The 26,333-nt window shown below is 67.4% G+C and overlaps 1 protein-coding gene across 1 annotated transcript in view; it reads right to left on the bottom strand.

The window, feature by feature from the left end:
- LOC142827715 (DNA (cytosine-5)-methyltransferase 3A-like) overlaps positions 1-26,333 on the bottom strand; it is a 91,035-nt gene that overhangs the window by 22,675 nt on the left and 42,027 nt on the right. The window contains exons 3-4 of the mRNA XM_075923205.1: positions 23,169-23,273; positions 876-1,146 (exon numbers count right to left, since the gene is read on the bottom strand). Of these exons, the coding sequence (XP_075779320.1) occupies positions 876-1,146; positions 23,169-23,273 (376 nt within the window). The remainder of the gene's footprint in view (positions 1-875; positions 1,147-23,168; positions 23,274-26,333) is intronic.

The following is a 26,333-nucleotide window of genomic DNA, read 5'->3' as shown; positions in this document are numbered from 1 at the left end:
ACGGGCAGACAGCAGGCCCACGGGCAGACAGCGCCCACAGCCAGACAGCGCCCACGGGCAGACAGCAGGCCCACGGGCAGACAGCAGGCCCACGGGCAGTCAGCGCCCACGGGCAGGACAGCCCCCACGGGCAGACAGCGCCCACGGGCAGACAGCAGGCCCACGGGCAGACAGCCCCCACGGGCAGACAGCGCCCACGGCAGTCAGCGCCCACGGCAGACAGCGCCCACGGGCAGACAGCGCCCACGGCAGACAGCGCCCACGGGCAGACAGCAGGCCCACGGGCAGACAGCGCCACGGGCAGACAGCAGGCCCACGGGCAGACAGCGCCCACGGCAATCAGCGCCCACGGGCAGACAGCGCCCACGGGCAGACAGCAGGCCTACGGGCAGACAGCCCCCACGGGCAGACAGCAGGCCCACGGGCAGACAGCGCCCACGGGCAGACAGCCCCCACGGCAGACAGCAGGCCCACGGGCAGACAGCAGGCCCACGGGCAGACAGCGCCCACGGGCAGACAGCAGGCCCACGGGCAGACAGCAGGCCCACGGGCAGACAGCAGGCCCACGGGCAGACAGCGCCCACGGGCAGACAGCAGGCCCACGGGCAGACAGCGCCCACAGCCAGACAGCGCCCACGGGCAGACAGCAGGCCACGGGCAGACAGCAGGCCCAGGGGCAGACAGCAGGCCCAGGGGCAGACAGCAGGCCCAGGGGCAGACAGCGCCCACGGGCAGACAGCGCCCACGTTCCCCGAGCTCCTGGCTCCTGCCAGCCCCGCAGGCGGGAGCCCTAAGCGCTGAGGCCTTACTTTGCCCAGCTGTCTCCAAGAGGTCCCTCTTGCCCCTCTTGTGCCGGGGGCCAGGGGGCAGCTCACCCTCACTCGCGGGGGGCTCCGGGCTGTCCTTCGGGGAGCAGTGCCCGTTCTCCAGGGCCTGGCCGGTCTCGCTGTCGGGGAGGCTGTCCGTCTCGTCCTCGCCATGCTGCCTCCCCTTCGGGGCCGCGCCGCTGTCCTCCAGGGCTTTCCACGGAGCCCCCTCCGCCTCCAGGTCCCCGTTGGGCACCTGCTCCGTGGAGCCAGCGTCCTGGCCTGGGGGGTGGCACTTGGGCACTGAGGCAGAGTCTTTGGCTGCATCACTGCTTTCCACCTGCAGGGACGGAGAAAGGCAGAGGCTGAGGGGCCGGCTCCGGGCAGCACAGGAGGCTGGGGGGGGCAGGTCCCACGGGCGCAGGGAGAGGCCTGCAGGGACACGCGGGGGGGGCTGGCACAGGGAGCTGGGGGGGGCAGGTCCCACGGGTGCAGGGAGAGGCCTGCAGGGACACGCGGGGGGGGCTGGCGCAGGGAGCTGGGGGGGGGCAGGTCCCACGGGTGCAGGGAGAGGCCTGCAGGGACATGCAGGGGGGGGCTGGCGCAGGGAGCTGGGGGGGCAGGTCCCACGGGTGCAGGGAGAGGCCTGCAGGGACACGCGGGGGGGGGCTGGCGCAGGGAGCTGGGGGGGGCATGTCCCACGGGTGCAGGGAGAGGCCTGCAGGGACACACGCGGGGGGGGCTGGCGCAGGGAGCTGGGGGGGGCATGTCCCACGGGTGCAGGGAGAGGCCTGCAGGGACACGCGGGGGGGGCTGGCGCAGGGAGCTGGGGGGGGGCAGGTCCCACGGGTGCAGGGAGAGGCCTGCAGGGACACACGCGGGGGGGGCTGGCGCAGGGAGCTGGGGGGGGGGCAGGTCCCACGGGTGCAGGGAGAGGGCTGCAGGGACACACGCGGGGGGGGCTGGCGCAGGGAGCTGGGGGGGGGGCAGGTCCCACGGGTGCAGGGAGAGGCCTGCAGGGACACGCGGGGGGGGCTGGCACAGGGAGCTGGGGGGGCAGGTCCCACGGGTGCAGGGAGAGGCCTGCAGGGACACGCGGGGGGGGCTGGCACAGGGAGCTGGGGGGGGGCAGGTCCCACGGGTGCAGGGAGAGGGCTGCAGGGACCCACGCGGGGGGGGCTGGCGCAGGGAGCTGGGGGGGCAGGTCCCACGGGTGCAGGGAGAGGCCTGCAGGGACACACGCGGGGGGGGCTGGCACAGGGAGCTGGGGGGGGCAGGTCCCACGGGTGCAGGGAGAGGCCTGCAGGGACACGCGGGGGGGGGGCTGGCACAGGGAGCTGGGGGGGCAGGTCCCACGGGCGCAGGGAGAGGCCTGCAGGGACACGCGGGGGGGGGCTGGCGCAGGGAGCTGGGGGGGCAGGTCCCACGGGTGCAGGGAGAGGCCTGCAGGGACACGCGGGGGGGGGCTGGCGCAGGGAGCTGGGGGGGGCATGTCCCACGGGTGCAGGGAGAGGGCTGCAGGGACCCACGCGGGGGGGGCTGGCGCAGGGAGCTGGGGGGGCAGGTCCCACGGGTGCAGGGAGAGGCCTGCAGGGACACGCGGGGGGGGGGGGCTGGCGCAGGGAGCTGGGGGGGCAGGTCCCACGGGTGCAGGGAGAGGCCTGCAGGGACACACGCGGGGGGTCTGGCGCAGGGAGCTGGGGGGGCAGGTCCCACGGGTGCAGGGAGAGGCCTGCAGGGACACGCGGGGGGGGCTGGCACAGGGAGCTGGGGGGGGGGCAGGTCCCACGGGTGCAGGGAGAGGGCTGCAGGGACCCACGCGGGGGGGGGCTGGCGCAGGGAGCTGGGGGGGGGGGCAGGTCCCACGGGTGCAGGGAGAGGGCTGCAGGGACACGCGGGGGGGGCTGGCACAGGGAGCTGGGGGGGCAGGTCCCACGGGTGCAGGGAGAGGCCTGCAGGGACACACGCGGGGGGTCTGGCGCAGGGAGCTGGGGGGGCAGGTCCCACGGGTGCAGGGAGAGGGCTGCAGGGACACACGCGGGGGGGGCTGGCGCAGGGAGCTGGGGGGGCAGGTCCCACGGGTGCAGGGAGAGGCCTGCAGGGACACACGCGGGGGGGGGCTGGCGCAGGGAGCTGGGGGGGCAGGTCCCACGGGTGCAGGGAGAGGGCTGCAGGGACACACGCGGGGGGGGCTGGCGCAGGGAGCTGGGGGGGCAGGTCCCACGGGTGCAGGGAGAGGCCTGCAGGGACACGCGGGGGGGGCTGGCGCAGGGAGCTGGGGGGGCAGGTCCCACGGGTGCAGGGAGAGGGCTGCAGGGACCCACGCGGGGGGGGCTGGCGCAGGGAGCTGGGGGGACAGGTCCCACGGGTGCAGGGAGAGGCCTGCAGGGACACACGCGGGGGGGGGCTGGCGCAGGGAGCTGGGGGGGCAGGTCCCACGGGTGCAGGGAGAGGGCTGCAGGGACACACGCGGGGGGGGCTGGCGCAGGGAGCTGGGGGGGCAGGTCCCACGGGTGCAGGGAGAGGCCTGCAGGGACACGCGGGGGGGGCTGGCGCAGGGAGCTGGGGGGGCAGGTCCCACGGGCGCAGGGAGAGGCCTGCAGGGACACGCGGGGGGGGGCTGGCGCAGGGAGCTGGGGGGGTAGGTCCCACGGGTGCAGGGAGAGGCCTGCAGGGACACACGCGGGGGGTCTGGCGCAGGGAGAGGGCTGCAGGGACACGCGGGGGGGGCTGGCGCAGGGAGCTGGGGGGGGCAGGTCCCACGGGTGCAGGGAGAGGCCTGCAGGGACACACGCGGGGGGGGGCTGGCGCAGGGAGCTGGGGGGGCAGGTCCCACGGGTGCAGGGAGAGGCCTGCAGGGACATGCGGGGGGGGCTGGCGCAGGGAGCTGGGGGGGCAGGTCCCACGGGTGCAGGGAGAGGCCTGCAGGGACACGCGGGGGGGGCTGGCGCAGGGAGCTGGGGGGGCAGGTCCCACGGGTGCAGGGAGAGGCCTGCAGGGACACGCGGGGGGGGCTGGCGCAGGGAGCTGGGGGGGCAGGTCCCACGGGTGCAGGGAGAGGCCTGCAGGGACACGCGGGGGGGGCTGGCGCAGGGAGCTGGGGGGGCAGGTCCCACGGGTGCAGGGAGAGGCCTGCAGGGACACGCGGGGGGGGCTGGCACAGGGAGCTGGGGGGGGCAGGTCCCACGGGTGCAGGGAGAGGCCTGCAGGGACACGCGGGGGGGGCTGGCACAGGGAGCTGGGGGGGGCAGGTCCCACGGGTGCAGGGAGAGGCCTGCAGGGACATGCGGGGGGGGCTGGCGCAGGGAGCTGGGGGGGCAGGTCCCACGGGTGCAGGGAGAGGCCTGCAGGGACACGCGGGGGGGGCTGGCGCAGGGAGCTGGGGGGGCAGGTCCCACGGGCACAGCAAGGGGCCCCCACAGCGGTGACTCGGCCCCATTCTGGGGGGTCTGTGCTCTGGGTGTGGAGCCCGCCCGGCGCCCGCCCGCACCGTGCGCTGCAGGCCCTGTCCCTCCGGGCGCAGCCACCGTCCCCTCCTGCGCCTGGAACACCCTGCCCAGCAAGCACTGCCCGGCGGGGCCCGGGGCCCGGGGCCCGGGGCCAGGGCTGGAGATGCACCAGCCCCCGCAGCCCCGCCGGCAGGGCACGCACCCCCAGGCCCTTCTGCACCCTGCGAGAGGGCTGCAGGCACCATCTGCCCCGCGGTCCCTCCCGGGGACCCGACGTCAGGTCTCTAGGGCTGCCCCCTTGCCAGGGCTCCCAGCCCCCCAGCGACGCCCAGCCGGGCCCATGCACAGCCGGCAGGCTGGAGGAGCGGTGGCCGGGGGAGGGGAAAAGTGAAAGGCCCAGCCTTTCCGTGGTTTCCGTGGCAAGCGAGAGTGAAAGTGCAACGTGCTCGGCAAAGCCGAGCGGGGCGCGAGCCAAGGCCGTGGGGCTGTGCTTGGCGGGGGCCACGTGGGCTCTTTCCACAACAGCAGGGTCTCCAGCAGCTGCCGGCTTGGAGCCAGGCCACATCCCCCAGAGTCAGGGGCTCCGGCACCCAGAAACCAGCAACAAAGCCCTGGGGCAGCCCTGGGGCAGCCCAGCCCCCCAGATCCACCCGCTTGGCCTCCGGAGCCAAGTACTGCAGGTCACTTGCCCCAGGAGCCAAGCCAGAGCCTCGGGCAGCTCCCAGGGCCAGAACGCGCCCCCAGCCGGCTTCCCCACCGCAGCCTGACGGCGCGGGGCAGGGCGGGGGCGCGAGCCTGCGGAGCTGGGCTGGCCGCTGGGGCTCGCTCCCCAAGAAGGGGGGAGCCCAGGTCCAGGCAGAGGGACTGGGCTCCGGCGCAGCGCGGGGCCGGCCGGCCGTGCATCCCTGCCCAGCCCCGCTCCCCCAGCACACGGCTAGGAAGGGGGAGGCTCCGTTTCCTGCGCTCCAGGCCCCGCTGCTGCACCCTCCCTCCCACATGCGAGGCCTGAGCCCTGGGCCTGGGGGGCGAGCAGGCCCCAGGCCTCTCCCTGTGGAGCCGCAGGGCGCAGACGACTGGGGAAGGGTGCGCCCGGCGGCAGGAACCCCGCGCAGTGCCCAGCCTTCTCGGGCGCCTGCCCCGCCGGCCCAACCCTCGGCCTGGGGCTTCCCCGGGCCCCCAGCCCAGCCAGCAAGGCCCCTCAGGGCCCCCAGGCAGCCTCGGCCAAGTGCAGCGAGAAGGGAGGCCAGGCAGGGCCGGGTGCTCCGACTACCCGTCCCAGCATGCACTGCCCGCAGCGGGCACAGGGAGCTGCCAGCCTGCGGCTGCGCTCGGCCCCTGCCCCGGGGCTGCGCTGGCTGGAGGCAACGGGGAGACCCAGCGGCTCCGGGGCAGCGAGCGCAGGAGTCAACAGGGGGGCGCGAGCTCCCTGAACCCCTCCCTGCCCCCCAGCTCCCCGCGCAGCCCCCCGCGGAGCCCCCCGCCCCCTCTCACCATGGTGCAGGCCCCGCCGCATCCCCCCGAGGCGCACGGGCCCCGCAGCAGCCGCCCGCCTGCCCACACTCGTCTCAGCGCCTGCAGCAGACGCTTCCTGCTCAGCCCCGGCCCTGACGCGGCCTCGCTCAGTCACTTCCTCCGCCGGGCCAGCCCCTCGCCCGGCGACTCCCCGCAGCGGGAGGGGGCACCGGCTGGCGCGGGGGGGCAGGTGACGCCAGCAGGGGGAGGGGGCACCGGCTGGCGCGGGGCTGGCGCGGGGGGGCAAGCGACGCCAGCAGGGGGAGGGGCTGCCTGGCACCGACCCGAGGATGCCCCCGGCGGGGGAGGGAGCCAGCTCTGGCACCCGCAGCCCAAAGCAGCCCTTGAGAGGCCAAGCCCTTCCCCCCCTCGGCGGGTGTCCGGACCCCCGCTCAGCCAGCCGGAGCTCGGCCCGGGCAGCTGCCTGTTCCCGCTGCGCCCCCCCACCCGGACACCGGCACACAGGCCCCTCGGGAGCGCGTCCGCCTGCAGCCGGGCGTCCTGGGGCCGGCCGAGCCGACCCGGCCCAGGCTCCCGGCTCGCCCGGACGCTGAGCAACCTCGGCCCATCCCAGCGGGCGCCTCGGTGCACACAGGCCCACGCCGCACGGCCAGGCCGATCCTGGAACTCACTCAAGCGCCCGGCTAGGAGGGGAGCCGGCGTGGCTGCGGCTCGTGAGGACCGTGTGCGAGTCGTGCGAAGCCGCGTGGCCGTGGCCAGCGCCCCGTGGGGGGAGAAGCACACGGGGGGAGGGGAGCCGGCGTGGCTGCGGCTCGTGAGGACCGTGTGCGAGTCGTGCGAAGCCGCGTGGCCGTGGCCAGCGCCCCGTGGGGGGAGAAGCACACGCAGGGGAGGGGAGCCGGCGTGGCTGCGGCTCGTGAGGACCGTGTGCGAGTCGTGCGAAGCCGCATGGCCGTGGCCAGAGCCCCGTGGGGGGAGAAGCACACGCGGGGGAGGGGAGCCGGCGTGGCTGCGGCTCGTGAGGACCGTGTGCGAGTCGTGCGAAGCCGTGTGGCCGCGGCACAAGGCTGCCCTCACACAGACACTCGGCGAGCTTGCACAGGCGAACCGGGGCATGGGACCTGAGGAACAAGGTCCCTGGGCAGCACTGAGGGTCTGTCTACACTACCCTCCTAGTTCGAACTAGCGGGGTAATGTATGCAAACCGCACTTGCAAATGAAGCCCGGGATTTGAATTTCCCGGGCTTCATTAGCATAAGCGGGGAGCCCCCATTTTTAAAACCCCGCTGCTTCGAACCCCGTGCAGCGCGGCTACACGCGGCACGGACTAGTTAGTTCGGACTAGGCTTCCTAGTTCGAACGACCGTTACTCCTCGTTTCGCTAGCGGGGTAGTGTAGACATCCCCTTAGAGACCACGAGGCCAGATCCATAAACGAGGCAGCCCCGGGTCAGAGCCCACACGGGGCGGGGCAGGAGCGCTGGAGCCGCACTGGGCTGCGGAGACGAGGGGCGAGCGGCAGCGGGAGAAGGGCCAGGGAGGCGCACGGCGTGTTCTGGTCTCTCCCGTGGGAGGGGAAGGCCCAGGCGGGGGGGCTCCGGAGGCGCGGCCGGGTCAGGGAGGGCTTGGCACGCCTCGGCCGGGGGGCGCTGCTCCGGGCACAAGGCTCACTAGGAGGAGCTGGAAGCCGCCTAAGCAAGAGAGGGAAGAGCTTTCGCAGGCAGGCGTCACACCCGGGGCGGACAGTGCCCAGGCCGGGCAGCCGCGGGGAGGGGCCCGGGGCCGTAGGGAGGTCGGGCCGTCGGCCAGTTCTCTGAGGTGTCTGTGCTCAATCGCAAGAAGCCTGGGACCAAGCAGGAGGAATCGGGAGTCCTGGCACAAAGCCGCCAGCGCGGCGCTTTCACTCGGTGCCCATGCAGGGGCCTGGGCCGGTGGGAGAGCAGGGCCAAGCCGCCCCGTCCGCTCAGGGCCCTGCCCAGCGCCTCCCGGCAGGTCCTGCTGGCCCCTAGCTCACGGCCTGGGCGAGCCCCCCCACTCCGCCCACCGCCGGTCCCTGCTGCCGGGGTCCCGGGCAGGCCAGCGCGCCCCACCCCTCCAGCCTGCAACCGGCCCCGGGCCCACCCCTGCCTGGCGCTTGGGCGGCTCCGCCCCCAGCTCCACTCGGCACAGGAAACAGGGACGCAGCCATGTGGTTTGGATTAGCCCGCAGGCTGCTGCAAGGGCTCCTGGGAAACGTGGCGGCACAGGGCTCTGGCCAGGGACACGGCTGCGGAGCCGGGCCAGGCCTCGGCGGATGGAGGCACCGGGCGTTCCCGCAGGGGCTGCCCGGCTCAGTGCCCCCAGGACCAGACGGTTCCCTCCGCGCCCCCTCACCGACATCCCAGCACGCCCAGCCACAGGCTGCCAGGGTGGCTCTCGCGGCCCCTAGCGCCCAGGCCTGGGGCCCCCCGTGCCACTCCGCACGCTGGGCCTTTACACCCCCAACACGGGCTGCAGCAAGCCAAGCGGGCGAGCACGGCAGGCAGCCAGGTCTCGCTGTCAGCCACTGGGATGCAGGCCATGAAGGAGACAGCTACGAAATTTACCCCCGGCAGGCCACACGAGCTTTGGGGTTCAACACCAATCCCCTAGGGTTAGGCCCCCCAGGGACGCTGCGGCAGGAACCGCGCAGGCGGGAAAACGGCACTAACGGGGCCGGGCAGAAGAGCCAGCACAGCAGGCGTTCCTACGCGGCAGGCCGCTGGAAACAATAGCTCTGGAAGGCATGAATGGCCTCATTCACCACGGCTGTTAACTCTGGAACCTAATGATGGCACATAAACACCAGCACTGTAATGACCTGCCTGTTGGTTACTTCAGCAGAACCATCCAACGAATGTGGGGATCTTAGTTTCCTCCTCACTCCCCGAGCCCGGCTTACAGCCTCGGGGCCCTGCCCCCCGCTACACCCCTCCCCGCTCCCCAAGCCCGGCCTACAGCCCCGACACCAACACCCGCCTCCCACAGGACAAGCAGCCGCACCGAGGTCCGTGCACGGACAGGTACCCTGCGCTCAGGGCCAAGCACCGCAGGGACCGCACAGGAAGAGCAAAAGCGGCTCTGCCGGAAGGGAAGGGGAGAGACACTAGAGCCTGCCACTGACTCCCAAAGGCGCCCACGGCGCGACGCCCCGCTCAGGGTACACGGGGCCCGTTCAGCACGTCAGCAGCAGGGCCAGAAGGGCAGCGCTCGGGGCACGTGCATGTGTGTGCCTATGTGGGTGCATACGCGTGAGGGTGTCCACGTGCGTACGTGTGCGTTTGTCCACGTGCATACGTGTGTGTGCGCGTACATGTGTGTCCATGTGCGTACATGTGTGTGCGTACGTGTCCACGTGCATACGTGTGTGTCCACGTGCATACGTGTGTCCATGTGCGTACGTGTGTGCGCGTATGTGTGTGTCCACGTGCGTACATATGCGTGCGTACGTGTGTCCACGTGCATACGTGTGTGCGCATGTACATGTGTCCACGTGCGTACATGTGTGTGCGTACGTGTCCACGTGCATACGTGTCCACGTGCGTATGTGCGTGCACGTACGTGTGTGTCCACGTGCGTACGTGTGTGCACGTACGTGTATGTCCACGTGTGTACGCGTACGTGTACGCGCATACATGTGTGTCCACGTGCGTACATGTGTGTGCGTACATGTGTGTCCACGTGCGTACATGTGTGTGCGTACGTGTGTGTCCACGTGTGTACGTGTGTGCGTGTACGCGTACATGTGTGCGTACGTGCATGGCCAGTGGATCCCTGCCTGTTTATTTGCGTCTCCTCCAGCGAGAGGCATCTGGCGGCTTCTCGCCTGGACTCGGCTGCCCTGGGCTATTCTTAGGCAGCAGTGCGCGCGGGGCGCTCCCCAGGAGCCCGATGGACACAGTGATGCGGCGCCGGGCCGTGCGCCCTCGCCGTGGTGGGGAGCCGGCCGGGCAGGCACATCAAGCCCATCCCGAGCGCCGCGGTCCAGCCACTGGCTCTGCCCTGCCCATGGCTCCCATGTGCACACGTGGCCCTGGCCCAGCAGAGCAGAGCAGGGCAGGGCACTGGAGCTCGTCGCACTCGCGGGGCAGCTCTGCCAGCTGGGGACCCGGAACTACACCCAGCGCGCCGGGAACCAGGGACCCCCACGGCAGGGTCTCATCAGCGCCCCGCCCCAGGCAGCTGGCAGCCAGCGCCCGACCCTCCACGGCTCCGCCCCGCCCCGCCTGCCTCCTCCCCGGCCTCCGCCGCCCCCGGGCTCCCTCCACGGCTCCACCCCGCCTGCCTGCTCCCCGGCCTCCGCTGCCCCCGGGCTCCCTCCACGGCTCCGCCCCGCCTGCCTCCTCCCCGGCCTCCGCTGCCCCCGGGCTCCCTCCACGGCTCCACCCCGCCCCGCCTGCCTCCTCCCCGGCCTCCACCGCCCCCGGGCTCCCTCCACGGCTCCGCCCCGCCTGCCTGCTCCCCGGCCTCCGCCGCCCCCGGGCTCCCTCCACAGCTCCGCCCCGCCTGCGTCCTCCCCGGCCTCCGCCGCCCCCGGGCTCCCTCCACGGCTCCACACCGCCTGCCTGCTCCCCGGCCTCCGCCGCCCCTGGGCTCCCTCCTCGGCTCCACCCCGCCTGCCTCCTCCCCGGCCTCCGCCGCCCCCGGGCACCCTCCTCGGCTCCGCCCCGCCTGTCTCCTCCTCGGCCTCCACCGCCCCCGGGCACCCTCCACGGCTCCGCACCGCCTGCCTCCGCCGCCCCCGGGCTCCCTCCACGGCTCCACACCGCCTGCCTCTGCCGCCCCCGGGCTCCCTCCACGGCTCCACACCGCCCCGCCTGCCTCCTCCCCGGCCTCCGCTGCCCCCGGGCTCCCTCCACAGCTCCGCCCCGCCCCGCCCCGCCTGCCTCCTCCCCGGCCTCCGCTGCCCCCGGGCTCCCTCCACGGCTCCGCCCCGCCCCGCCTGCCTCCTCCCCGGCCTCCGCCGCCCCCGGGCTCCCTCCACGGCTCCACCCCGCCTGCCTGCTCCCCGGCCTCCGCCGCCCCCGGGCTCCCTCCTCGGCTCCGCCCCGCCTGCCTCCTCCCCGGCCTCTGCCGCCCCCGGGCTCCCTCCTCGGCTCTGCCCCGCCTGTCTCCTCCTCGGCCTCCACCGCCCCCGGGCACCCTCCTCGGCTCCGCCCCGCCTGTCTCCTCCTCGGCCTCCACCGCCCCCGGGCACCCTCCACGGCTCCGCCCCGCCTGTCTCCTCCTCGGCCTCCACCGCCCCCGGGCACCCTCCACGGCTCCGCCCCGCCTGTCTCCACACATCTCTTCCGGCCCCGCCCTGCCCTGCCCGGCCCCTGGCCTAGGCCTGCTCCAGTCTTACTCTTACTCTGGTTTTGCTCCTGTTGCCGCCGCCCAGTTCCTAGCCCTGCGCCAGCCTTGCTCTCACTGCACCTTGCTCCAGTCCCACCCCCGATGCTTGAGCCTGGCTCCGACCACTAGGCAAGTCCATCCCCATCCGTCTCCAACTGGAGCCCAAGCCCCAGATTCGCTCTGATGGGCGCTGGCGCCTCTGGCCGTGGGCCCGAAACAGCCCGTCTGGGGGCGAAAAGGAGGCGGTCAGTGCCGGGGGCACCACAGCCCCCCATGCGCCCCAGGGATCTGTGGCTGGTTTCTTGGGACCGGACAGAACTTGTTCGGGGGAGGTGGGATTGGGTGCTAGGACCCCCCACCTGTGTCTGAGGCCTGGGGCCATCTGGGGCACGGATATTGCTGGGGTGTCGGAGGGGTTTTGCTCGGGAGGCTCGGTGGGACTGGTGTGTGGCCTGTGTGGAGAGGTCGCCAGTCGGGGGCTGTAAGGAGCCCTGGATCTGAGCAATTCGCCCTGAGCGGACGCCCCCAGCGGTGCCCAGACCTGGTCCGGTCCATCACAGTGGCGTAGTCGGCAGGATCCACAGATCTTGGTCAATTGAGCTTTGGACCAGGGCCCCACGCTGGCTACATTGGATTTTTGGTGTTGAGAGTTTGGCTGGTTAAAGAGCTGCTGCGATGAGCCAGAGACTGAGAGAGAGTCTGGGCAAAAGTTCTCTGAAGGAGTTGTGCTCAGGGAGAGGCCTTGCCTTTAGGAAGAGGGCCTCTAAACCAGAACTGAAGTGGTTGTTAGTAGCCAGAGATGTGGCTGAAGGGGAGCAGAAGCGAGCCAAGGAAGCTGCTGAAAGAAGGCAGAAGGCAGAGGAAGAAATTGCTCAGAGAAAGCAGGAGCTGGATCGGGAACTTGAAAAGAAAAAGGCAGAATATGCCGAGACGGCGGAAGCGAGAGGCAGAACACGCAGAGAGAATGGCAAGCCTTGAACTTCAGCTTAAGAGAACAAAAGATCAAAAGGGACTGGATCCTCCTGGGAGTTCAGTGTGCAACCGTGTGGGCATGTGGGGTGACTATGACATGGCAGATGTGTTTAACCCAGCTGATGTTGTAACCCAGCCCCAAAGCATGTATGGGGGCCGTGAGGGGGTATGGGTGACTCTGGGAAGTTCTCTGGGGCTGGTCAGTTTTACTGTGACCAAGGGGAAAGTGTCTCTACATGTGTGCCTGTGGCAGATGGCTGTGTGTCTGTGCAGGGGGGCAGTGAGCCTGGGGGTGAGAGACCCAAGGGCCCGTCTGATGCCTCGAAGGTGAGGCTGGAATCAGAACCAGGGCAGGAAGAGCCCAGAAGTCAGGGAAATGTTTCTCTGGGGCAGCCTGGAGTGGCTGGCCAGAGCAGAGTTTTAGTTGAGGAGCTGGTGGCTGGGGAGGTTTGTGGAATTGAACCTGCACAAGCTGAAAGTGAGTGGTGTGAAGCACAGTGTGTGCAAGCTGGCAATATGGCTGGTGGAAGTAGCAGTGGGGCAGTAAAGGAAGCTGTCCCAGTGGCTAGCTGTATGCCTGAGATTAGCCAGGGTGTTGGGACAAGGGAGAAGCTGTCTCTGGTTGTCTGGCTGTGTGTGGGGAAGAGTTTCTTCCTGTGTCTGAGGAAGGTGCCCCACCGCCTGTGTTGGCTGAGAGCAGGGCTGTTGTCCCAGAGTTGGGTCTGGATACAGAGAAGGCCCAGATGGGCGTTGGCTCTAAGTTTGTGTCTGCTGGGGAGGAGGATGCTGTGACTTGGGTAGAAATGAGGAGTAGAAATGAGGAGTAACGGTAGTTCGGAATAGGAAGCCTAGTCCGAACTACCTAGTCCGTGCCGCGTGTAGCCGCGCCGCACGGGGTTCGAACCAGCGGGGTTTTAAAAATGGCGGCTCCCCGCTTATGCAAATGAAGCCCGGGAAATTCAAATCCCGGGCTTCATTTGCAAGTGCGGTATGCATACATTACCCCGCTAGTTCGAACTAGGAGGGTAGTGCAGACAGACCCTGAGGGAGGTGCCAATGCCTGGCTTGGAGAAGGCATTCAGGAGAAAGCTCTGCCTGTAAAAGGCAGCGGCTTGTTGTGTGAGGCACTTGTTTCGGTGCCTGACAGACAGAACTTGTCTGTTAGCAGTGACTCCACTGACTTGGGTTTAGGGAAACCCAGTGTGGATGGTGGTGGAGAGGTCTCGGAGGGACTGAGGGTTGTTCCAGATGAGGCAGGAACATCCAGAGAACTGGAGCAGGCTGCTAACCCAGTGACTGTGGGTGACCAGCTTGCTGGGAAGTCAGTGTGTGTGGGACAGGATTGTTCCCAGGTGAAGGAGGAGAGTGGGAAGTTAGTGTCTCAGATTCAGGAGAAGGGCTGGGTAGCTAAGTATGCAGAGCAGAACAGCTGTGTGGTCACTCTCCCTAGGATGCAGGAGATGGCAGTTACGCTCCCATCTCTGGACACGGTGGACACTCATACTCAATCAGGGAGTTTGATATCTGGTTCCATGTGGAAACAGAGGTTGGAGGTGGACAGAGGAGAGACTTGGGAGTCTACAGCTCACTGCTGTTACCCCACTGAGTGGGGGAAGGGGGAGAATTCCAGGGCCATTGTGAGCCAGGGAGTCACACCCAGCCAGCCCTTTGTCTTGGTCTGGCCAGAGGTTTCAGGCCTGGAGCCCAGAGGACAAGGGGGAGGGGCAGGACTTGCTTTGGCCAAGAAGATTGGCAGTTTAAACCTGAAGGACCAAAACTGCAATGGGGTGGGGCCAGAGAAGGGGCCTGTGATGGGCCAGTCCCGTCCCCCTGGCCACGCCCGGGCGCGCTGAGCGGGGAGCCAGTGGCCACATTTAAACGCAGCGCCGGCACACCTGGGGGGAAGTGCCGCGCAGAGGAGAAGGGGCCGGAGACACCGAGGCGCTGCGAGGGGTGGACACGGCTCGCCAGAGGCAGAAGGGGGCATCGCAGGCCGGCAGCATTGGAGCCGGGGCGGCTGAACCCACGAGCGCCCCGCTCAGTCCCAGAGAAGACATTGGGCAAGAGGGAGGTGGCAACAGAGCCACAGCCAGAACCGCCGAGGCCGTGGAGGCCCGAACGGAGGTGGGCCAGAAAAGGGGCACCAGCCGGAAGGCACCCGAATCCCGAGGAACCCCTACGGCTGGAAGATGTGACTAGCCCCCCCTTCCCGACCAGAGCACCGGGGCACGCCGCCGCCTAGATCCACGACGCAACGGGAGACCCAACGTCGCCGAAACAGTCTGTAATAGAGGTAGGAACGGGAGCCGGACGGGGTGCCCCGGCAGGAAGAGCGACTCCCGGCGGAGCCCCGAGAAGGGTGGCGAAGATCAGACGTCATGGTCCTTGCTAGCCAGGTAAAGGCCAGACGTCGCGCCCTTGGAATCCTGGGGGGACGGCACTCGGGAGTACGGGAGGGCCCGAGCACCCCTGCACTCCGCCCGTGGTACGGGAGGCGGTTCGCCCGCAGGACAGCTATCGGATTGGAGGGAGCTAGACTTTGGGGAAAAGAACGGGGAACTCAAATGGGCCCTGGGCGAAAGCAGGAGGGTTGCGGTCATATCGGGGCCACCCCGGTATAGGGGAACCCTACCCCGCCCTGAAGGCCTAGAGTAAACCATCAGTGGCAGGGGGGAGCCCCTCCGTGAACTTAATGCGGGCCCGCCCTGCCCCACAATCCTTTGGGGTGAAGAGGGAGGGGGGTGGTCGACCCATAACAGGGCATGATGGAGAATGTCAATATACACCCAATATAGGATTGTTCTTGTTACTGATGTTAATTCTTGTAACCAATGGATTATTGTTGGAGAATTGTAACGGTATACAGTGTGCATGAGCTTATGGAAACACCATGTAATCTGTCCACAGATGTACCAAACGACATGTAAAGGGACATTGTGATGTTGCTATTTCATGGTTAATGCCTGTAACTGGTCTTGGAACTTCTTCTAGGACAAACAAGGGTCTGGCCAGAAGGTGCTGTGTGAAAAGGGAAACTGAGGCATGCCACCATTTTGTTTTCGTAGCAAAGTGCAAAGATGCCTACTCTATTTGGGATGAGAATACCTGCATTCACACAATGTTAATTGTTGTTCAGAGAATTGCCAGAACTGGCCTGCATAAATTTACTATTTTCTTCAGCTCAGAACAAGATCACCTGACTCACGTAGGGATCATGCTGCAAAAGCAGATCCAAGTAGCTGTGGTTCTTACCAAGTTCTACCTTGGGTTGGTGAGACAGTGCAAGGACATGGTTGTCACTAGGACAGACCTTGCAATAATGAAGCCTATTTTTGGTGAACTGGGTTCTCATACACTGATCCAGCTCTGTACTGTTGTTTCTAACATTGCGTGGGGAGGCCTGTGATGCCCTCAGTGATGTTACTGGCATCACTTCCTGCATCAATTTTGCGTTGGGGGTGTCACGTTACTAGATTTTGAGGGGAGCAGCCAGATCACTGCTGGACCCATGTTGGGGGGGGGGGGGTTTGTTGGTCCCAAAAGTAGTATAAAGGGAGCCATGCGAGATGTTGAATAGAAGCTTACTGTCTGCTAATTTCATATCTGCTATTCATGTAAATGTAGAATGCTGTGTGGGAAGTTATAACTATGTATTTTGTGTGAGTATTAAATATTAAATTAGCAAGGCCCTGTGGGACAATGGAACTCAATGGGCCAAGGACACACCTCGGGAATAAGGAATGACACCTAAGGGCTACCAGCAGGGAGCACAGGGATAGGCCGCTGGCCAGGTGACCTGCTGCAGCCAAGAGGAGGCCAGGAAGGAGGTATAAAGATGCCATGTGGCTGACTCCATCTTGGTACTCAGCTCAGCTCTTCATCCCAGAGGCAGCAATGCAGGGATCGAAGAGCCAGGAAGACCTGTGGACCCATCCTGAAGCTAGGATGCGCAACAAGGACTTTTGAGCCAGCAGCTGTAACATCTCTGCTAGAGCCTGCATCGAGAACTGGGAGATTCGGTGCATGTAACGTACGATACTTTAGCAACCTCACTCTCAGGCTTTTCTTTACTGTAGTAATAAACCTCTAGGCTTTGTCTAGACTGGCGTGATTTTGCACAAATACTTTTAAAGGAAAAGTTTTTCCGTTAAAAGTATTTGTGCAAGACACCATCTAGACTGGCATGTGCCTTTGCGCAAAAGCATCCGTGCCAGTATAGACGCTCTCTTGCGCAAGAAAGCTCCGCTGGCCATTTTAGCCATTGGGCTTTCTTGCACAAGAAATTAACGTTGCCTGTCTACACTAGCCTCTTGCGTGAGAGGGCTTATCCCTGAGCGAGAGCGTCAGAGTATTTGCACAAGAAGCCCTGGTTTCGTACATTAGAACGTCAGCATTCTTGCGCAAATACTCGCGACCAGTATAGACAGGCGGCCAGATTTTGCGCAAAAGCATCTGCTTTGCACAAAATCATGCCAGTCTAGACGTACCCTTAGATGTTAAATGCTAAAGAACTGGCTCAGCGTGATTTGTGGGCAAGGTCCAGAGGGTAAATTGACCAGGGATCTGTGGCTGGTTTCTTGGAACCGGACAGAACTTGTTCGGGGTAGGTGGGATTGGGTGCTAGGACCCCCCACCTGTGTATAGGCCCGGGGCCATCTGGGGCACGGATATTGCTGGGGTGTTGGAGGGTTTTGCTCGGGAGGCTTCAGGCAGGCAGCTGAAGCGCTCTGTGGGACTGGTGTGTGGCCTGTTTGGAGAGGTCACCAGTCTGGGGGCTGTAAGGAGCCCCGGATTTGAGCAATTTGCCCTGAGCAGACGCCCTCAGCTGTGCCCAGACCCAGCCCAGCCCGTCACACCTGCAGAAAGGGATCTAGGGGGTCAGTGGGCTACAAGCTAAATAGGAGTCAGCAATGAGACGCTGTTGCAAAAAAAGCAAACCTGGTTCTGGGGGCATGAAGAGGAGTGTGGTGAGCCAGGCACGAGGAGTCGTTCTCCCGCTCTGCTCTGCGCTGGTTAGGCCTCAGCTGGAGTCTTGTGTCCAGTTCTGGGCTCCGCATTTCAAGAAAGATGTGAAATGGGGGGGCTGTGCACTCGCTGGTCGCTGTGCTCGGGCTGTGGGCGCCCCTCACTGGCTTGTGTCTGGGCACTGCCCAGCGGGGGTCACCCCTAAGCCGGCGGGGCTTCTCACCTCAGCGAAGGAAGGGGGTGGCTGCCGGGGGGCGGTGTGTTCCCTGGTTTGGGGAGAGGCAGTTTTTGGCTGGGAAAACACAAAGAGAGGAGACTAAGCTGAGTGCTGGGGGTGGAGGAGCCGGTGGACCCTGCCACTGTCACGTTACCGAATTTGAGGGAAGCAGCCAGATCACGGCTGCACTCATACGGGGGTGTTGGCCGCAAAAATGGTATAAAAGGGGCCATGTGGGGTGTTGAATAGAAGCTCACTGTCTGCTGATCCTGTGTGCGCTGGTCATGTGGTTGTATAATGTCTGTGTGTGTAGGTAGGAATCTGTAATCTGTGTGGATACTGAATATTTCTCTGAATGTGGTTGAGCATTGGGCAGAGCCCGGCCTGTGGACATGCTAATCAGCGAGGCCCTGTGGGACAATGGCACTCAATGGGCCAAGGACACACCTAAAGCATGAGGGCTGACACCTGCAGGCTGCCAGCAGGGAACACAGGGATAGGCCGCTGGCCAGGTGACCTGCTGCAGCCGAGAAGACACCAGGAAGGAGGGATAAAGAGGCCACGTGGCTGACTCCATCTTGGTTCTCAGCTCAGCACTTCATCCCAGAGGCAGCAGTGCAGGGATCGAAGAGACCTGTGGACCCAGCCTGAAGCTAGGATGCGCAACAAGGACTTTTAAACCAGCAGCTGTAACATCTCTGCTAGAGCCTGCATCGAGGACTGGGAGATTCGGTGCATGTAACGTACTATCCTTTAATAACCTCACTCTCAGGCTTTTCTTTCTTGTGATAATAAACCTTTAGATGTTAGATGCTAAAGGATTGGCTCAGCGTGATTTGTGGGTAAGGTCCAGAGGGTAAATTGACCAGGGATCTGTGGCTGGTTTCTTGGAACCGGACAGAACTTGTTCGGGGTAGGTGGGATTGGGTGCTAGGACCCCCCACCTGTGTCTGAGGCCCGGGGCCATCTGGGGCACGGATATTGCTGGGGCGTCGGAGGGGTTTTGCTCGGGAGGCTTCAGGCAGGCAGCTGAAGCGCTCGGTGGGACTGGTGTGTGGCCTGTTTGGGAAGGTCTCCAGTCTGGGGGCTGTAAGGAGCCCCGGATCTGAGCAATTCTCCCTGAGCGGACGCCCTCAGCTGTGCCCAGACACGGCCCAGTCTTTCACAGAGGAGACTAAGCTGAGTGCTGGGGGTTGAGGGGCCGGTGGACCCTATCCCAAGGGGTCTGAGGCTGCCTGGCCCGGACTCCTGCAGCCACCTCACGTCTGTGCTGGGCTGTATCCTGGAGGAGCAATAACCCTCCTGTTCTACTGGCTAGCGGAGTCTCATCTTCCTGCGGACAGGGGTGCAGGATCGGGGGGTAAACAACACACTGCCGAGGCCACGTGTAGTGATGGTGGGGCCAAACGCCTGGGGAGGGGCCACATGCAGGGCCGGTGGGGCTGACAGCACGGGGAGGGGGGGGGCCACGTGCAGGGCCGGTGGGGCTGACAGCAGGGGGAGGGGGGAGGGGCCACGTGTAGGGCCGGCGGGGCTGACAGCACGGGGAGGGGGGGCCACGTGTAGGGCCGGCGGGGCTGACAGCACGGGGACGGGGGAGGGGCCGCGTGCAGGGCCGGTGGGGCTGACAGCACGGGGACGGGGGAGGGGCCACGTGCAGGGCCGGTGGGGCTGACAGCATGGGGAGGGGGGGGGCCACGTGCAGGGCCGGTGGGGCTGACAGCACGGGGAGGGGGGGCCACGTGCAGGGCCGGTGGGGCTGACAGCACGGGGGGGGGGGGGCCACGTGCAGGGCCGGTGGGGCTGACAGCACGGGGAGGGGGGGGCCACGTGCAGGGCCGGTGGGGCTGACAGCACGGGGAGGGGGGGGCCACGTGCAGGGCCGGTGGGGCTGACAGCACGGGGAGGGGGGCCACGTGCAGGGCCGGTGGGGCTGACAGCACGGGGAGGGGGGGGGGCCACGTGCAGGGCCGGTGGGGCTGACAGCACGGGGAGGGGGGGGGCCACGTGCAGGGCCGGTGGGGCTGACAGCACGGGGAGGGGGGGGGCCACGTGCAGGGCCGGTGGGGCTGACAGCACGGGGAGGGGGGGCCACGTGCAGGGCCGGTGGGGCTGACAGCAGGGGGAGGGGGGAGGGGTCACGTGCAGGGCCGGTGGGGCTGACAGCACGGGGAGGGGGGGGCCACGTGCAGGGCCGGTGGGGCTGACAGCAGGGGGAGGGGGGAGGGGTCACGTGCAGGGCCGGTGGGGCTGACAGCACGGGGGGGGGGGGGGCCACGTGCAGGGCCGGTGGGGCTGACAGCACGGGGAGGGGGGGGGCCACGTGCAGGGCCGGTGGGGCTGACAGCACGGGGGGGGGGGGGCCGACAGCCCAGGGGGAGGGCTTGGCCCTGGTGGGGACTGGCTGCTCGGGTACCCACTGGCTGTGCACCGCACCCGCAGGCTGGCCGGCGTGAGGATCCGAGCAGTGGCAGCAAGAGCAGGAAGTGCTGCTGCGCTGTCGGAGGTGGGGGCGACAGTGGCGCGCCTTGGGCCATGTCATGTGACCACCCTGCCGGGGGCACCGCGGGATCCTGCAGTCACTGCGCTGGCAAGCGCACACCCCTCCCGTGGGACGGAGACGCGACGCCCGCAGAGCGCCCGCTAGAAACCGACCGGCAACCTGACACCGAGCCGCTGGGCCCGGCGGCCTAGCCAGCTTCCTGGCCACCTCACCGCCCAGTTAGCCAATCCAGACGCCCTTAACGTGCTGCCAAGAACACTGTGGGAGCCCGTATCCAGAGCCTTGCTAACGTCCAGGTAGATCCCACCCACGTCCACAGAGCCACTTACCTCATCACAGAAGCTAATCAGATGGGTCAGGCACGACTTGCCCTTGGTGACTCCATGCTGACTATTCCTGATCACTTCATAGAATCCTAGGACTGGAAGGGACCTCGAGAGGTCATCGAGTCCAGCCCCCCGCCCTCAAGGCAGGATCAAGCTCCGTCTACACCATCCCTGACAGATGTCTATCTAACCTGTTCTTAAATATCTCCAGAGAGGGAGATTCCACCACCTCCCTTGGCAATTTATTCCAATATTTGACCACCCTGACAGTTAGGAATTTTTTCCTAATGTCCAATCTAAACCTCCCCTGCTGCACTTTAAGCCCATTACTCCTTGTCCTGTCCTCAGAAACCAAGAGGAACAAATTTTCTCCTTCCTCCTTGTGACACCCTTTTAGATATTTGAAAACCGCTATCATGTCCCCCCTTAATCTTCTTTTTTCCAAACTAAACAAGCCCAGTTCATGAAGCCTGGCTTCATAGGTCATGTTCTCTAAACCTTTAATCATTCTTGTCGCTCTTCTCTGTACCCTTTCCAGTTTCTCCACATCTTTCTTGAAATGTGGCGCCCAGAACTGGACACAGTACTCCAGCTGAGGCCTAACCAGCGCAGAGTAGAGCGGCAGAATGACGTCACGAGTTTTGCTTACAACACACCTGTTGATAAAACCTAGAATCATATTTGCTTTTTTTGCAACAGCATCACACTGTTGACTCATATTCAACTTGTGGTCCACTATGACGCCTAGATCCCTTTCCGCCATGCTCCTTCCTAGACAGTCGCTTCCCATCTTGTATGTATGGAACGGATTGTTCCTTCCTAAGTGGAGCACTTTGCATTTCTCTTTATTAAACCTCATCCTGTTTACCTCCGACCATTTCTCTAACTTGCTAAGGTCATTTTGAATTATGTCCCTATCCTCCAAAGAAGTCGCAACCCCACCCAGTTTGGTATCATCCGCAAACTTAATAAGCGTACTCTCTATCCCAATATCTACATCATTGATGAAGATATTGAACAGTACGGGTCCCAAAACAGACCCTTGAGGAACTCCACTTGTTATCCCTTTCCAGCAGGATTTAGAACCGTTAACAACAACTCTCTGACTACGGTTATCCAGCCAATTATGCACCCACCTTATCGTGGCCCTATCTAAGTTATATTTGCCTAGTTTATCAATAAGAATATCATGCGAGACCGTATCAAATGCCTTACTCAAGTCTAGGTATATGACATCCACCGCTTCTCCCTTATCCACAAGGCTCGTTATCTTATCAAAGAAAGCTATCAGATTAGTTTGGCATGACTTGTTCTTCACAAACCCATGCTGGCTATTCCCTATCACTTTATTACCTTCCAAGTGTTTGCATACGATTTCCTTAATTACCTGCTCCATTATCTTCCCTGGGACAGACGTTAAACTGACCGTTAAACTGACCAAGTGCTTCCAAATGGATTCCTTGAGGATCCCCTCCCAGGGTTTTTCCAGGGACCGAGGTGAGGCCGACTGGTCTGTGGGTCCCTGGATTGTCCCTCTCCCCTTTGTGGAGATGGGCCCTACATTTGCCTTTTTCCGGTCGTCCGGGACCGCTGTGCCAGGCCGAGGGCAGGTCTGAGCTCCTGGGCAGCGCTCGCCCAGCACAGGCCTGCGCCCGCGATCTAAGGAGGGGGCAGAGTTCGCCAGCACAGCTGGCCCATGGCAGGAGCAGGAGGCGCCCAACACCCCACACATGCAATCCCCTCCCAGCTGGCAGCAGCTGGCTCTGGGCACATTCCAGGTGGCCCTGGGGCAGCCTCGTCCCGGCAGCATGGCCCCAGGGTAACTCTCATCGGAGGTCTGCAGTCGGACAGCCCCCGCCTCAGCTGCTCCCAAGGGCCAGTGGAAGCTGCAGGAGCCAGCCGGGGGTGTTTGGCAGCTCCTGCCATGACCCCCAGCCCCTGCTGCCCCCCAGCGTGTCGCTAGGCAGCCACCCGGCTTCCCATGCCCTGGGGAGGGCTACGGCTCTCAGAGCGCTCCAGCTGCCTCCCCGGCCGGCCAGGCGGCCCACGGTGCTCTAGCTGGCTGCCCCGGCCCATGTCCCTGAGCTGCGGGGAGGGGCAGAGGCTGCCACAGGGGCAGCGCTCCACGGAGGCGAGCCAGGCTCTTGTGCCGCGTGCTGCATTTGGAAGCTCTGCCCCGCGTTTGTGTCTGAAGCTGTGGGGCTGGCCGGCCCCGGGAACGCAGGGTGGTACGTCACACGGCCAGTCCCGCAGGGACCGTGCAGCGAGCCCCCCGCACACGCTGGCTCGGAGGGGGCTGAAAGGAAGCGGGGCGGGAGGGGGGCACTGGCATCAGCAGCTCAAGGGTGGGAACCCACAGCCACCAGCCCGACAGAGTCCAGCCTCCCTTGTTCCTGCAGCTGCTCGAACCACGTCTGGAGACCTTGGCCCCGCAGCGGGGCAAAGGGCTCCCGTCTCACCATCGGGGACCCCGCAGGGGGCAGGCGGCGGGCCGGGGCAGGCACCCACGAGCCAGCCCGTCCCGCCACCGGCGCCTCGGCCGGCGCCTCCGCAGGGCGCAGCGCGGGCAAGTGCCTCAGGCCAGGGGTCTCCAGCATCTCCCCGGAGCAGGCTGGAGCGAGGGGGTTCCGGCAGCTCCCTGCGTGCCCCGCCTCTCCCCGAGACCCGCACGCCCTAGTCTGGCGGGACCTGCCGGCAGGCGCCTGGGGCAGCGCCCGTCTGCTCGGCCCCTCCAAGTCCCCGAGCGAGAGCCCCAAGGACACACCTGACCGGCACAGAACGGGCACTTCCATCGGTTCAGTGGAGGGGCGGCTTAGGTCCCAGCCAAGCAGCCTGGCCCCACTGCATGCTGGGAAATGTAGTCTCCAGAGATGCCACCTCTCCACGGAAGCTGTGAGCTGCAATGCAGAACGGGGTCAGCCTCTCGCCTGCTCTGCGCAGCTCTCCTGACTCCGCCCCTCACGCTGGCGCAGCCCCATGCCAGGGTGCCGGGTCCCTTTCGCCCTGCCCCGGAGCTGCTGCAGCCCCGGCACCAGCAATGGCCACTCTGGCTCTGCCGCCAGCTGGGCAAGGAGCCAGGCCCCCCCGCCCCCGCAGGCAGACTCACCTGGGCGTGTTTGCGCTTCCTGCCGGGCCGCCCGGCCTTCCTCGCCGCTGTGCCCGGCTCCGGCCTGTCGTCCTTGCTCCGGTTCCCCTCCAGCTCCTCTTCCCCCTGCCAGGCAAGAGAGCGCCCGTGAGCTGCCCCTCCTCTCCAGTCCCCCGGGTCTCAGGTCGGGGGAGAGGAGGGGGAGGGGGAGAGTGCCACCCTCTGGCTCTTGGCGCTGGGCGCCGCGGCTAACAGCTGGCCCCAAGCCCCTCCGGCCCCACTTCCAGCAGCCCCCGAGCTGGCCGGCCAGCGGGACTGGAGCCGGCCCGGCACGTGCTGGAAGGGGGCACCGGAGGGCTCCGCTCTGCCCGGCGGCTGAGCCCCTGCCAGGAGGGACTGGCTGCTCCGGGAGCGGGCTCCAGCGAGGGGACGGTACAAATGGGCGGAGGCCAGCGCCACCCCCGCCGCCTGTGCAAGGCCTCCCGGGGGGGCCGCACCGAGCCACCAGGAACGGCCCCTTCCTGGGGATCCCCTGCCCTGGCCGCGGGGCCCACGCTCGGGATGGGAGCCTGCCCCACGCAGAGCAACCTGCCCCCAATGGGGCGCTGGGCCAAGCAGGCACGGGGCACGGGCCGCTCTGCCCCCCAGAAGGGCACTGGCCTCGCAGAGCCCCCAGCCAGGGGTAGGGGCCACGAGCAGACCTAGCCCCCTTCGCTCCCCCCGGCTGTGCGCCAGTGAGGGGCCCCGAGGCCTGCGGCCAGCCAGGCGCCTGGGGGGCTCCCCTGGTCGGACACAGTTCAGGGCAGCCTCTGGGAAGCCGCCCCCTCCCCCCACGACCAGGCAACGCCCCGCGCTCGTCCACGCCCCCCCCACGGCCAGCCAACGCCCCGCGCTCGTCCACGCCCCCCCCACGACCAGCCAACGCCCCGCGCTCGTCCACGCCCCCCCCACAGCCAGGCAACGCCCCACGCTCGTCCACGCCCCCCCCACAGCCAGGCAACGCCCCACGCTCGTCCACGCCCCCCCCACAGCCAGGCAACGCCCCACGCTCGTCCACGCCCCCCCCACAGCCAGGCAACGCCCCACGCTCGTCCACGCCCCCCCCACAGCCAGCCAACGCCCCGCGCTCGTCCACGCCCCCCCCACGACCAGCCAACGCCCCGCGCTCGTCCACGCCCCCCCCACGACCAGCCAACGCCCCGCGCTCGTCCCCCCTCCCCCTCACGGCCAGCCAATGCCCCGCGCTCGTCCACGCCCCCCCCACGACCAGGCAACGCCCCACGCTCGTCCACGCCCCCCCCACAGCCAGGCAACGCCCCACGCTCGTCCACGCCCCCCCCACAGCAAGGCAACGCCCCACGCTCGTCCACGCCCCCCCCACAGCCAGGCAACGCCCCGCGCTCGTCCACGCCCCCCCCACGACCAGCCAACGCCCCGCGCTCGTCCACGCCCCCCCCACAGCCAGGCAACGCCCCACGCTCGTCCACGCCCCCCCCACAGCCAGGCAACGCCCCACGCTCGTCCACGCCCCCCCCACAGCCAGGCAACGCCCCACGCTCGTCCACGCCCCCCCACAGCCAGGCAACGCCCCGCGCTCGTCCACGCCCCCCCCCACAGCCAGCCAACGCCCCGCGCTCGTCCACGCCCCCCCCCACGACCAGCCAACGCCCCGCGCTCGTCCACGCCCCCCCCCACGACCAGCCAACGCCCCGCGCTCGTCCCCCCTCCCCCTCACGGCCAGCCAATGCCCCGCGCTCGTCCACGCCCCCCCCACGACCAGGCAACGCCCCACGCTCGTCCACGCCCCCCCCACAGCCAGGCAACGCCCCACGCTCGTCCACGCCCCCCCCCACAGCCAGGCAACGCCCCACGCTCGTCCACGCCCCCCCCACAGCCAGGCAACGCCCCGCGCTCGTCCACGCCCCCCCCACGACCAGCCAACGCCCCGCGCTCGTCCCCCCTCCCCCTCACGGCCAGCCAATGCCCCGCGCTCGTCCACGCCCCCCCCCACGACCAGGCAACGCCCCACGCTCGTCCACGCCCCCCCCCACAGCCAGGCAACGCCCCGCGCTCGTCCCCCCTCCCCCTCACGGCCAGCCAACGCCCCGCGCTTGTCCACGCCCCCCCCCACGACCAGGCAACGCCCCGCGCTCGTCCACGCCCCCCCCACGACCAGGCAACGCCCCGCGCTCGTCCCCCCTCCCCCTCACGGCCAGCTAACGCCCCGCGCTCGTCCACGCCCCCCCCACAGCCAGGCAACGCCCCACGCTCGTCCACGCCCCCCCCACGACCAGCCAACGCCCCACGCTCGTCCACGCCCCCCCCACGACCAGCCAACGCCCCACGCTCGTCCACGCCCCCCCCACGACCAGCCAACGCCCCCCGCTCGTCCCCCCTCCCCCTCACGGCCAGCCAACGCCCCGCGCTCGTCCACGCCCCCCCCCACGACCAGCCAACGCCCCACGCTCGTCCACGCCCTCCCCACAGCCAGGCAACGCCCCACGCTCGTCCCCCCCTCCCCCTCACGGCCAGCCAACGCCCCGCGCTCGTCCACGCCCCCCCCACGACCAGGCAACGCCCCGCGCTCGTCCACGCCCCCCCCACAGCCAGGCAACGCCCCACGCTCGTCCCCCCCTCCCCCTCACGGCCAGCCAACGCCCCGCGCTCGTCCACGCCCCCCCCACGACCAGGCAACGCCCCGCGCTCGTCCACGCCCCCCCCACGACCAGGCAACGCCCCGCACTCGTCCCCCCTCCCCCTCACGGCCAGCCAACGCCCCGCGCTCGTCCACGCCCCCCCCACGACCAGGCAACGCCCCGCACTCGTCCCCCCTCCCCCTCACGGCCAGCCAACGCCCCGCGCTCGTCCACGCCCCCCCCCACGACCAGGCAACGCCCCACACTCGTCCACGCCCCCCCCACGACTAGGCAACGCCCCACGCTCGTCCCCCCTCCCCCTCACGGCCAGCCAACGCCCCGCGCTCGTCCACGCCCCCCCCACGACCAGGCAACGCCCCGCACTCGTCCCCCCTCCCCCTCACGGCCAGCCAACGCCCCGCGCTCGTCCACGCCCCCCCCCACGACCAGGCAACGCCCCGCACTCGTCCCCCCTCCCCCTCACGGCCAGCCAACGCCCCGCGCTCGTCCACGCCCCCCCCCACAACCAGGCAACGCCCCACACTCGTCC

The sequence above is a fragment of the Pelodiscus sinensis genome, chromosome 3 (genome assembly GCF_049634645.1).
Source record: "Pelodiscus sinensis isolate JC-2024 chromosome 3, ASM4963464v1, whole genome shotgun sequence".
Taxonomy (NCBI): Eukaryota; Metazoa; Chordata; order Testudines; family Trionychidae; genus Pelodiscus; species Pelodiscus sinensis.
This window is presented reverse-complemented; position numbering and strand designations above follow the sequence as displayed.